Source organism: Microtus pennsylvanicus, chromosome 3, assembly GCF_037038515.1.
Source record: "Microtus pennsylvanicus isolate mMicPen1 chromosome 3, mMicPen1.hap1, whole genome shotgun sequence".
Classification (NCBI taxonomy): domain Eukaryota; kingdom Metazoa; phylum Chordata; class Mammalia; order Rodentia; family Cricetidae; genus Microtus; species Microtus pennsylvanicus.
This window is the reverse complement of record NC_134581.1, coordinates 65,355,237-65,367,896: the sequence shown is the minus strand read 5'-3', so window position 1 is coordinate 65,367,896 and position 12,660 is coordinate 65,355,237. Positions and strand designations below refer to the sequence as shown.

Here is a 12,660-nt window from a genome sequence, read left to right as displayed (position 1 = left end):
ACTGGAATTTCATTGAATGCACAAATCAGTTTGGAGAAAAATTAAATATAATAGTAAATTAAGTTTTGTTTCTAGATATGTCATATGCTGATATTATCAATGTAATTGATTTTCATATTATCCTTGTATCTAGTGTCCCTACTATAAACTTGCCATTTATAATAATTTTTTATGTAATAATTCATGTACAATTCCATCATTAGCTAATAAAGATTCTTTTTTTTCCTCAAAATCTTACAACTTTTCTTTTTTTCTGATAAGTAATCTTTGAGAAGTAGTAGCAGCAGGCACTCCCTTTTTGTTCCCAATTTTAAATGAGACTTTTTAAGAACATTTTACTAGTATGATTTTGATATAACTTTTTAAAAAAAGATTTATTTATTAATTATATATACAGAGTTTTCCCTGCATGTATGCTGCAGGCCAGAAGAAGGCACCAGATCTCATTACAGATGGTTGTGAGCCACCATGTGGTTGCTGGGAATTGAACTCAGGACCTCTGGAAGAACAGTCAGTGCTTTTAACCTCTGAGCTATCTCTCCAGCCCCTTGATATAACTTTTTTTAGACATATTTTGTCAGACTGAGAAAATTTCTACTTTATCACATCATGGTTTACCATAGATCCTTATAATGACTTGCTATACAACTTAGCAAATGCTTTCATTATATTTCTCAAATGACTGTGGGGGCTGGAGAGATGGCTCAGTGGTTAAGAGCATTGCCTGCTCTTCCAAAGGTCCTGAGTTCAATTCCCGGCAAGCACATGGTGGCTCACAACCATCTGGAATGAGGTCTGGTGCCCTCTTCTGGCCTGCAGACATACACACAGACAGAATATTGTATACATAATAAATAAATAAATATTTTTTAAAAAATGACTGTGTTTTCTTTTGTTAATTTAACTTTCCAGCATTAAGCCAAATGTGAGAATCTTTGATCAATTCAGCTTTATTCTAAAACACTTTTTTCCCCTTAACACACACATATATACATATTTCAGGATTCAGTTTGCTAAAATTCTGCTTAGGAATTCTGATCTAAGTTTGTGGATGATAATGGCTTATGAGTGGATTCTCCCATCCTCTTTATTATGAGTTCAATGGACTTCACAGTGAATCATAAGACTGCAGATTAACTTGGAGTTCTTGGAACATTCTTAGTGACAATTACTTCAAATGTTATTTCTGTCCTAGTCTCTTCTTCTAGAGCAGTGGTTCTCAACACCAGTGGTTGCATAGCAGATATTTACATTATAATTCTTAACAGTAGAAAAACTAATAGTTACGAAGTATCAATAAAATATTCTTATTGTTGGTCATCATAACATGAGGATGTGTAGTAAAGAGCTGCAGCATAAGAAGGTTGAGAATCCCTGCCCTAGAGTGTTGTACAAAAACCTAAAATATTCACTATACATCATATTATTTATGCTCTTCTTTTATTTTTCTCTACCTTTTTTCATTTTGCAAGCTTAGTCTGGATTACAATTTTGATTACTACTTTAATTACTATTATTTTTGATTACTACAATCCTCAGATCTCAAATGTCCATTTCTCTTAAACACAAACGTAATTTGCCCTTGCATTTGGTAAGCATAGTTATGGAGAGTTGGTAGTCTGCTTATATTGATTTTTATTTCTGCCATGCCTAATTATTTTACTATGCAATACTCTATTTGGAAATTTTGTTGAAATTATTTGAAATCAAGACTGTTACTATCATTATCCAGAGTAAATTTTGCATTTGCTTCTGTTACACTTATGCTAGTAACCACTAGCAACTCACAATCATTTAGGTCTTTTTGCAGTGATTTGCAATTCTCTAATCAACTTGAAGACAGAGAGCTTAGTGCTGGCTCTGCAATGATAGATAAACTTTCCACCTATCAGCTCTGTTCAAATACTCTTGGGAAACTCTAATTCAAAAATAATATTTTCTTCAATCTTGAACATTTATGTTCTAGGACTCCAGAGATTTCTCTGCAAGTTTAACAAATATGTCATCAATACTGCTGAGTCTCTTGCCTACATCTTCTGAGTCTCCTACCTAACTCAGCCGAGGAATTCATTGCCTTTTCAACAATTCAACTCATTTATATTTTGCCTTTGCCTAGTGTTATTGTCATCAGTGGGAGGTCAGGTCTACTCTATCACTACTCTAATTTCATACCTGCAGGTATTTTCAAGCTATATCTCGTTTCCTTAACAGCCTGCTAGTGTAACTCTGCAACCCCAGCCAGGAATGGTAATACCTGTATGTAATGTCATGGCTGCTGCTTCTTGTTTGAATCAGCATAGTTTGTATAATTTTCTTTGATGCATTTATCTGTATGTCCTTCTCAAATCAACAGAAATTATCTGAGGCAGGTCAGTGAGATGGCACAGCTGGAAAAGACACTCACAGCAAAGCCTAACAACCCGAGTTTTATCCCTGGAACCAACATGGTGGAGAGACCCAACTCCTTTAAGTTGTTCTCTCATCTACACACCCATATGCAAATAAATAATGTAGTAAAAAAGAAATTATCCGAGGCCTAAGATGAAATAGCTGTATTTATTTTACCACTAAGGATGTCACTTCCTAGATCTCAGACCAGTTGAAACTGATTTATTAAAATAACAAAAAGTGCTATGAAATGGGATTACAAATATCTTTTAGGTTATAAGTTTTGTGCTATGCCAATATGCCTTCTTCATGGTTCCCTGACAGTAGATAAAATGTCCATTATATGTGGAGGAGTCTACTATGGAGGAAAATCTTCTATTAGACCTCATATACCTTCGTAGCCTAGACTTACTGTTTTTTTTCCATTTGCCCCCAGGCTGGCACATGCTTATGGGCACTCAGAAGCACAGCTTTAGAAGTTTTTTTCTCTTGCTTTGGCACTGCAGTTCTTTAAAGAAAATCCCCTTCACTATTAAAAATTGTTTTTGAGCGAGTTGACAGAAATACTCTCAAGACCAACATCTATATATACAAGGAAGTTGCTACATATTTTTAATAGAATAACACATGCAATAAATTTATCCACTGTTCACATATGAATAGAAAGAACTGCAAAAGCCTGAGAAGACCTGATAATCCTAGGAGTTCTTTATTTCTGATTGCTTCCAAGACAAGAGAGGTTTTGAGAATAAATTTGAGCTATTAGCTCTAAAGCTCTCAGAACCTCAGAAAAAATTTCTAAATTTATTATGTCACAGCAGTAATAGAAACTACTAGAGCTTTGGGGTCTGTTAAGAGAAGTCTTCAAACCTCATCTTCCCCATTCTCAGTGAAGATGTGCTCAGGAGTCACCAGTCCCGCCACCAGGCCCACTCTTGTCGCTGACAGGCTGCCTTCAAGTCCTTCCTGGGGTTCTGTTACTCCAGACAGTTTTCCCAATAAAAGCAAAGGTTATTTACAATTCCTAGCCCTGGATTATAAACGTAGTCAGCTGGACTGCACTGCAATGTCAGTGCAGTTCCACAGGACACAGGTCTGTGTAAAGCGAGTGTGTCTTGGCCAGGTGAAAAGGAATTTAGTCATCAAAGCATCTGAAGGGTCGTTCTGTAGCTCATTTTACACTCTCAGGTGGTCCTGCAGTGTGTGCTCTGTGGACAGCTTCACAGCAGGTTTCCGACACAGACCATTTAGACTGGGAGCCAGACAACATTTTTTCTCCATTAAATTATATGAAATCAGTGGTATTCTGGTAAATTGCCCCATTGTGCATTAAATAATCTTATTTAGATATCTATACTAAATACTTTTTTATATAGATTATGTTAACATTTTACTGAAAAATTCTTTGAATAATTCAATATGAAATACTTTTTCTGAGATTAGCTACAACAGTGGTATCTTTAAGCAAATACTCTTTAATTCAAATTTCAGTATATGGCATTTTTTTCTTCTGACATATCAAACTTCTAAATAATTTACCTAATACATGCTGACAACTATTTATGAGCTCTCCAACACCCTGAAAGGATATTTTAGAGAGGAAGTCACTGTGTGTTTCTGCACATAGCAGTACTGAATATGCGGCTGTTGGAGCTTTTGAAGGACTGTACTGTCTATGTCAAAGTGCAACTTAGCATAAAGACTGCTCATTCACATACCTGAGAACTCAACAATTCCACACCGAAGGCACATGCCCAGCCTACAGCAGTGATTCTCAAAATAAGGTTTTTGGACAAGTATCACCATCATCTCATGGGAATATATTAGACATTAAAATTCTTGGGGACCCACCCTAAATCTACTAAATCAGAAATCCAGTATGTGTTTTAACAAGTCCTCAAGAGACTCTGATGTCTGAAAAATGGGTAAAATATACTGCTAACACAATCAAGTACTTTGTAATACAGAAGATGAATGAAAATATTCCAGCTATACTTACAAGACTAATAAAACTAAAACAATACAGATTGGACCAATAATATGATATATTTTATAGAAAGAAAACAAGGAAGATTGCTTGGTATATTATTTAAGAAGGAAAAACCTTGTATGACAAAGCAATAAAAGTATTTTTGAAACAAGGAAATGATGTACCTTCTACTCTACACAGTTTACCAAAGAGGAAGTGGGGGATAAGTGAGGAGTTATTTCTAGGAACTACAACTATACTGGCAACAATTTATCTCTTAAGTGGTAAGTCACAGGCTTTCCAAGGCCATTTTTATTACTATGTAATTCTGTTTATATCAAGTACTGCATAGTACATTTTAAGTCTAGAAAATACAAAATTTTTATTAGGAGCACTTTAGCTCCTAATAATTACAAACATTACTTTAAATTAAAAATGAGATTTAACCTAAATGTTAATTATTAACTTGTGATACTATCACTCAGTTTCAAGGAAATGATATAATCACAGTATGAAATTTTCAAAACAAATTTTAAAAATCACTTAAAAAAATTTAAAGCCACGAGGAAGTATGAAATTAACCAGATAATGGGGGTAAAAGCACAATAAAAGGACTAGAGGAAAATAAAGTAACATGTTATTGAAATTATTATACAGAATTTTATATCTTTTATATACGTAATATTTTTCTTCTTTGTGTAGTAAAGTCATTATGGATTTTAAAGTGTTGATGAAATAATAAGTACCTTTTTTGTTTTTGTTTTGAGGCATCGTTTCTCTGTAGCTTTGGGGCCTGTCCTGGAACTAGCTCCTGTAGACCAGGCTGGCCTTGAACTCACAGAGATCTGACTGCCTCTGCCTCTCAAGTGCTGAGATTAAAGGTGTGTGCCACTACCACCTGGCAGTAACCCTTAAATATTAAAGAAAACTGTCAAGTTTTCTGTCCAAAATGGAGAGAAAATTGACATTTTATTTGGTTGTAATTTATAAGCTATAAAATTCAAAGTTTTGTATTTTCTGCCATAAAATTATAGGTCTGCATAGTTACCACCCCTCATTAAACAATTTCATCTACTTTCAGGGGAAAAATCATCACAGAAAACCATGTTTCAATTAGGATTTAACCAAGAAAGGAAAACAAATTAGAACAAAACAAAAAGAACAAGAATTTAATCCCAGCACTCGGGAGGCAGAGGCAGGTGGATCTCTGGGAGTTCGAGGCCAGCCTGGTCTACAAGAGCTAGCCTCGGGATGGGCACCAAAGCTACAGAAAAACCCTGTCTCGAAAAACCAAAAAAAAAAAAAAAGAGCAGAATTTAAAATTATCTATCAATTAATGACTAGTTTTTAACAACACAGAAGACAGACACAAATTCTGCTGTGTTTCCTGCCACAGTGAGAAATCATCACAAAGAGCAAGGGTTAGGCAGCAAAGGCTTGTTACATACCTCCTTCTCCAGGATTCTAGCAATCTCACCAAGGGTCCGATCCAAAGCTGAAGCCTTATTGTTTGCCCAGGAGCCGCTGTCTTGTACTTGAAGTTGTTTTACAAGATCTTTGGCTAATCTTTGAAGCCTTGAATACAAAGTAAAAAACTGCATTAATTATGTATGTATGTATGGATGGATGGATATTTTTAGATCATAAACCTATTTTTCTGAACACATGGAATACAAATTACTTTCAATAGTCTACCTGAAACTTCTCTAGAGAGCAGCCAGGGGAGGCAAGGAGACAAAATTGTAGCTCTTCATCTTTAAGATCACCCATTTACTCTTCATCTAATAAAATGACTAGCAGATGACATCAACCTTGGCTGCAGTAATTGAAACCATTCTTTTTGTGTGATCCTCAGATTAGAAAAGAATTGGGAGTGGGAGAAAGTGACAGGGTGATGATCTGGAACATGAGTAAAGAACCCGAGAAGACTTCACATTCTGATCCAAATCCTGTTAAGCTCAGAAGTGCTGCAAATTCCCACAATACTGATCTTCCCATGGTCCACTTTAGAGGTGGTTTGGTATTACTAGGTTTGGTATTGCTTTGTGTCTAGGAGTGCCATACATTTTCTAGATTGTAAGATTCCTCAGAGAGGGAACTGAGACTAACATCTCATGATAGCCCTCCCTTTGCTTTGCTTCTCAGCCCATCCTTCTTTCCTGCTTATTTGCCTGAGCAGTCAATGATTGCCAGATGGTCTCCTGTTGTAGGAGGGTCGCTTATTCTTTCTGGCCACCCAGCTAGCTTAAACCCAAAATAACCACACAGAAACCATATTATATAAATCACTGCTTGGCCCATTAGCTCTAGCTTCTTATTGGCTAACTCTTACATATTAATTTAATCCATCTCCATTAATCTGTGTATCGCCACATGACAGTGGCTTACCAGCAAAGTTTCGGCAAGTCTGACTCTGGCGGAGGATCCATGGCATCTGACTCCGCCCTCTCCCAGCATTCATTCCAGTTTTCCCTGCATACCTAAGTTCTGCCCTATCAACAGACCAAGGAAGTTTCTTTATTCATTAACCAATAAAAGCAACACATGGACAGAGAACTTCCCACACCAGTCTCTCAGATAAAAAGTCTATTTTCCTTCTCTTCTCTGACTTCAAACATTTCAAGTATGGTAGGTTCCACAAGACATAACTATAATCAAATTCTTAAAAATTTATTAGACATTCCCTCTGCTGTTTCATTTGTTACTTACATTAGACAAGCCCCAGCAATGGTAATAATGTTTATTAAGCTTCTACTATCGTCTAGTCAATGTTCTTAATTCCTTGAATACATTAATTTATTTAACTGACTCAATAAAAACACCAATGAGCCTTTTCCACTCATGACTCTTGGAGAAAGTCACATGATGCTAAAGATTCACACTCTCACTGAATTTCTCAGTCTGCTAGTCCCCCAGCCTCCACATACCTGGTTCACACCATTCTACTCTCTTCAGAATGTAAGCCTTTCTTTTTCTCTCATTTGCTTATGTCTTCTTGTTTCCCCTATTTTACCCTAGGAAGCTCCCCTCTTCATCAGTAGAGATAAACCCTCTACACAAACTGCAATGCATGAGGTCCTTCTGGATCTCAATTCCTTTTCTTCCTGTCTTAGTGTCTTTGAAATGCTCTTCATTCCCTTCTGAAATGCTTTCTCCACTCTTCTCTATCTTTAGCACAGAAGTCACTTTCTATACTATGGATATTTCTTTAATGCACTTATCTCAAGCAAATTAAGTACTTAACTAGCTGTTTAACATGTGCTTCTCCCATGAAGAGCGTTCTACAATGGCATATATGTTTTTTGTTTGTATAACCCAAATTGGTAATTGTTAGCTTCAAGTGGTTATTGAGCACATGGAGAATCCTAAGCACTGAACCCTAAGGTGTATAGAATTTTAATAGTCTAGTGGTATTGTGTGTGTGACTAGAAGCTACTGAATTAGGCAGTACAGAAGCAGATGTAATTTACATTATATTGTTCAATTGTTGTGTGTCATCTGAGTTATCAGAGAAGCTTGTTCTAAAAGTGGGGTAGGTTCCTCCCTGCAACTTCAGAAACAATTATATTTATGCCAAGTATTTTCCTAAAGCCTGGTCTGGGTCAGGTTGGCCTGTCTCTGCACCAGAGCAGGAAAGACAACAAGAAGTATTTAAAACCTCATGTATTCAAGAACAGCTAGAGAGGAAGCCATTTCCAAAGGGGTGACTATTGTTTACCCTGATATAAAATGCATACAGTGGGAACGTGAAGGCAGATGTTAAGCCACAGGAAACTCAGGAACTGTAGGTGACTGCTCAGTTTGTTTGTTTTTCCTGGATGTTGTGAGCACCAGATTTGATGATACTGTCTGTCTGCTGCTATTTGCCCCTTTACTTGAAAATCTCAGCTATGGGACCACCCTGTTCTGTCCTGGGACTCTCTTAAGAGGAACTCCAGTGGCTGCCTTAAGGCCAATCAGCTGGGACTCAAACATCTGATCTCCAACTGCCATGTGACATTAGTCAATTTAAATAGGGAAGCCTGGTTCACATATGAGTAATTTCATAGAATACAATTTTACTTTATTCATGTAAATTTTTAAAAAAAAATGTCAAAGCACACAATAGCAACTACAGCTCAAAAGGCAGCAATAGACTAAAGTTTAAGTTTCATCTATCTATATGAAGTTTACTTCAGTAAGTCAAAAAAAGAATATAAACTCTAAAAACCAAAGTATGCATGCCTGAAATCTGGAGCCAGCACTATCATACTATATATTACCCCAAGGGGTGTTATTTAACTTTTCTATATTATGGTTTCTTTATCTTAAAAGCTAGATCTCTCTCTCCCCCCACTCCCCTGCCTTCCCCTTACTCCCTCACTCTGCCTCTTCCCCAGACTCATTTAATAGAGATTGTACCGAGTACCATTCCTATTACAGACAATGAATAACCATTGTCTTAATCAACTATCATTACTAAACCTTAACAATCAGTATAAATCCAACAAAAGGGAAAGAGAAATACAAAATCTAAATACCAGCATCCTTTCCCTTCGTTTCAAGTATAAAAGAGACTCCTATCTGATACTAGCTACTGGTCCTACCATGTAGAAAAGCACCAGCAGCAAACTTCACAGTGCGATGGATAAGTAGTTACTTTGACTTTTGGTTGAGTAAAGTCTGCACAGTATGTAACTGAATATCCAGGCATAATAACAGAAGCTGGCAGTATTCTTACAGAGAATGCTTCCATTCTATTGGAAACCAGAAGTACTTAGGGAAGTTCAAGGACCATTTTAATTCACAGAATGAAAGAAGCTTATATTTCACTGAGTTAAATCAATCTGAGGTTCATATGAACCCACCTTCAAGGAAGAATGCCAAATCAAGGGGGTACTTTAGTAACATGAGCTAAACCCAAGTGTCATTCCCTGCCGCCACTCAAGCACCACAATGTAGCCCCTTTCAAGAAAAATGAAACATCAGATTTTGACGGTTATTATCAATAATTATAGAGCATTGCAGGAGTCAAGCTGGAATCCGTATCTTTCCTAAAGTCTAAGGACAAAAAGCAGCTTAGAGAATGCAGCTTTAACCACAGAAATTGTTACTGGGGTTACTTTCAGTAAGTTTTTTTTTCTAGTGAAAAGCAAAAGTGGAGAAAGTAATTCCTTGTCTATTATGTGAGGAGTATCTGTTATGTAAATAGTTTTGTGGAGAATGTTAAGAGATACACATTTTATTCTTAAAATATGAACAAATTCTAACAATTTTATGCTCAAATTTGTCATTGGCAAATGTAAATACAGAACAATCTCTATGGAATCATTTTGTATACTTAAATGTATATGTAATATATAAGTACATATACAATATACATTGAATTTATACCACTTGGAGTAACAACACCCTCACCCCCCGCCAACCAGAGACTATCTAAAAAGCTTCAGTGACAGATATGGGAAATCTCTTTTTGAGTTGTTGGTCAGAAGAGGATAAGAGACTCTCCCAAGACAATGCAGGTTGTTGCTATTGCCATTGGTGCTTTCCAGAAAAAGAAAGTTAAGACCCTATTGCTGAAGAGACCATAAATTTTGGATACTGTGAATGATCAATCTGGTTATGATCTTGGAGCCTTTTCCCTAAGAATTAGTTCTCATAATATCAGAAGGAGCCATAGATGCTGCAAAGAGAGAAAAGCAGTCAGCATACCTATCCCTATTAACAACTATGAACCACAACGACCAGAATGTCAAGGTAGTCCAAAAACTGCAATAGTGGCACTTCGTCCTGGAGATAACCAACTGTCACTTAACTAGATTTAAGATCTGCTCAGTAGGAGGGAATTCATACCTGGCACAGTAACTACCCATGGCTGGTGAGGCTGGAACCTAAAGGAGACCCTACTATTGCACTTTCCTGAACTATTAATGTAGCTCTCATTTTGCTGCTGGTGTCTTGTCATGAGAAAAACTACACCACATTGTAGTAATAAGGGCGGCGGGGCTGCATCCCCAACACCCCAGCCGCCTGCTCGGCTAGCTTTTGCCCCGAAATAATTACACGGACACTGTATTCTTTTAATCACTGCTTGGCCCTTTAGCTCTAGCCCTTACTGGCTAATTCTGATATCCCGATCAACCCATCTCTAATAATCTGTGAGCACCGGTCTTACCGGGAAGATTCTAGCCTAAGTCCATCCTGGGTCGGAGCTGGGGCATGGCGTCTCTCTGAGGCGTCTGCTCCAGAGAGGAGAGCTGTCGAGTCTGACCTCACTTCCTCTTCCTCCCAGCGTTCTGTTCTGTTTACTCCTCCTACCTATGTTCTAACCAATAAAATGGGCCAAGGCAGTTCCTTTATTAGCCAATGACCTTCCTCCATCACATCATGTTCTGTTTTTAAAGAATAGTGCAAACCACACACTTAGATGGGTATGCTGGATGTACATAATATTATCAACTGTTCTACTACTAGGTATCTCCTTAATGGGATGAGCTAGGGAATGTATGCATACCATTTATGTATGTACATCTATGCTTATCCATATATATTAGAAAACACACATTTTTCCGATCTAATTAATTACTACAGAATTTTGCTATTCTTCCTTTGCTATTCTTCCTCACTTTAGTAGCTAGCAAATTGTCTTCTGCCACCCTTAATATATTTATATATTTAGTCACATGTTGTCTATGTTACTGTATATGTGCCATTGTCCACACTTGAGCTTTAATAAAAGCCCATTTGGGGATCTTTGATGCCCCTCACATATTTGAGTTTTGACACTGTTTCCCACCCCAACTCCCCATTCCTCAAGAGGACTTCCCTAGAGAAGCCCCACTCATTCTTATTATATTCCCCTTAGCAGGCCTCACTGCCCTATTCCATATTAAAGTCTCCATTCCAGACTACTCAGGTGCTGATACCCGTGACATGGCTGCTTCACTTAATGGATAAAGTACTGTCTTTCTTTTGAAAGAAGGACAATAAACAAGAGTGTGAGAGAAAGTATCATTTTTACTTATAAGTAAGAATAATTCTAAAGAAAATTATTTTACTTGTACTATTTAGTTACCAAATTCATATAGGAAAGGCAGGAAGAACGTCTGATTCTTTTCCTTTATTAATTTTATTATCTTCAAAAATAATCAACTTTTTAGGATGTTATAAACTTATGACTTTCACTTGTTTGCTCTGTTTCAATCAATCAGTACAATCATCCTTTGTGAAATTCTAACTGTCCCATCGTTGGTATGAAGACTCTTCAAGCTGATGCCCGAGTTCTTTAGTAGTAAGTACAACAGCAGTCTTTAACACCATCTTTGCATGTGTGGCAATGTATTCAGATGTGAAATCTCCCAATTCAACTTACCCTTTTGTCTTTTTATGAAATGATATTTCAGGCCCTAAATCAGTGAGTACTAATGAGCAAAACTGTCATTCAGTCACTGTTTCTAAGTCTCTTTAACAGACAAAATCTAGGAAGTCTCTCTCTCTCTCTCTCTCTCTCTCTCTTTCTCTCTCTCTCTCTCTCTCTCGTGTGTGTGTGTGTGTGTGTGTGTGTGAGCACACATACAAAAATGTATAACATTCAAAGTTTTAAAAAGTTAAAACAACTTGTAAATTCATATGGGTTCACCTGATTTTTAGCCTATCAACCTCCTTTATTCAAGACTGAGACCTCCATTTCTCTGGGGCACACTAAGTTAAAGGGTTCTAGTCTCTAAGATGAAAACGGTGTCTGGTACTTTTACCTTGGCCAAGATCCCATGGTCCCCGATGTCATAAACCCAAGGAGAGAAGTCACTGTTATTATTATGCTAAATGGACATCATATTAAACTGCCTAAGTATTTATCTTTGTACCCATAAATTAGTGCACCAATTAACACTCATCAGAGAAGTTTCTTTTATAATAGATAACAATCAAAACAGAAACCCATAAATATTTGTCATCATGAAGAGACTAAGAGACTATGGGGTAATGAACTCTAAATGGGACAACTAGGTCACAACTCCTCACACCAGTATCTTCCTCACAGGGCAACCAGCTGAAGTGACAGCAGCATACTTTAAAAAAAAAAAAAACCTTCAATCTCCATAACAAAACTAAGGAAACAAAATTCTTTTCCCAACCCAAAGCTCAGGAAAAATCCAGAAAGGTCAGGTAGAAGGATTTTAAGAGCCAGAGAGAGTACATGACAACAGCAAACATGTTTTCCAGGCATAATAGGATTATTGCACACAAGAACTCATAGCAGTTCACAGTTCTAAAGAGTTAGTATATGCCCATCATGGCAGGCAGGCAGGTAGACAGACAGG

At 37.0% G+C, this 12,660-nt stretch overlaps 1 protein-coding gene across 2 annotated transcripts in view; it reads right to left on the bottom strand.

Moving 5' to 3' along the window:
* Positions 1 to 12,660, bottom strand: part of Scaper (S-phase cyclin A associated protein in the ER) — a 329,952-nt gene that overhangs the window by 147,492 nt on the left and 169,800 nt on the right. For both annotated transcript variants that reach the window (XM_075965840.1, XM_075965839.1), the window contains exon 23: positions 5,806 to 5,932. In XM_075965840.1, the coding sequence (XP_075821955.1) occupies positions 5,806 to 5,932 (127 nt within the window). The remainder of the gene's footprint in view (positions 1 to 5,805; positions 5,933 to 12,660) is intronic.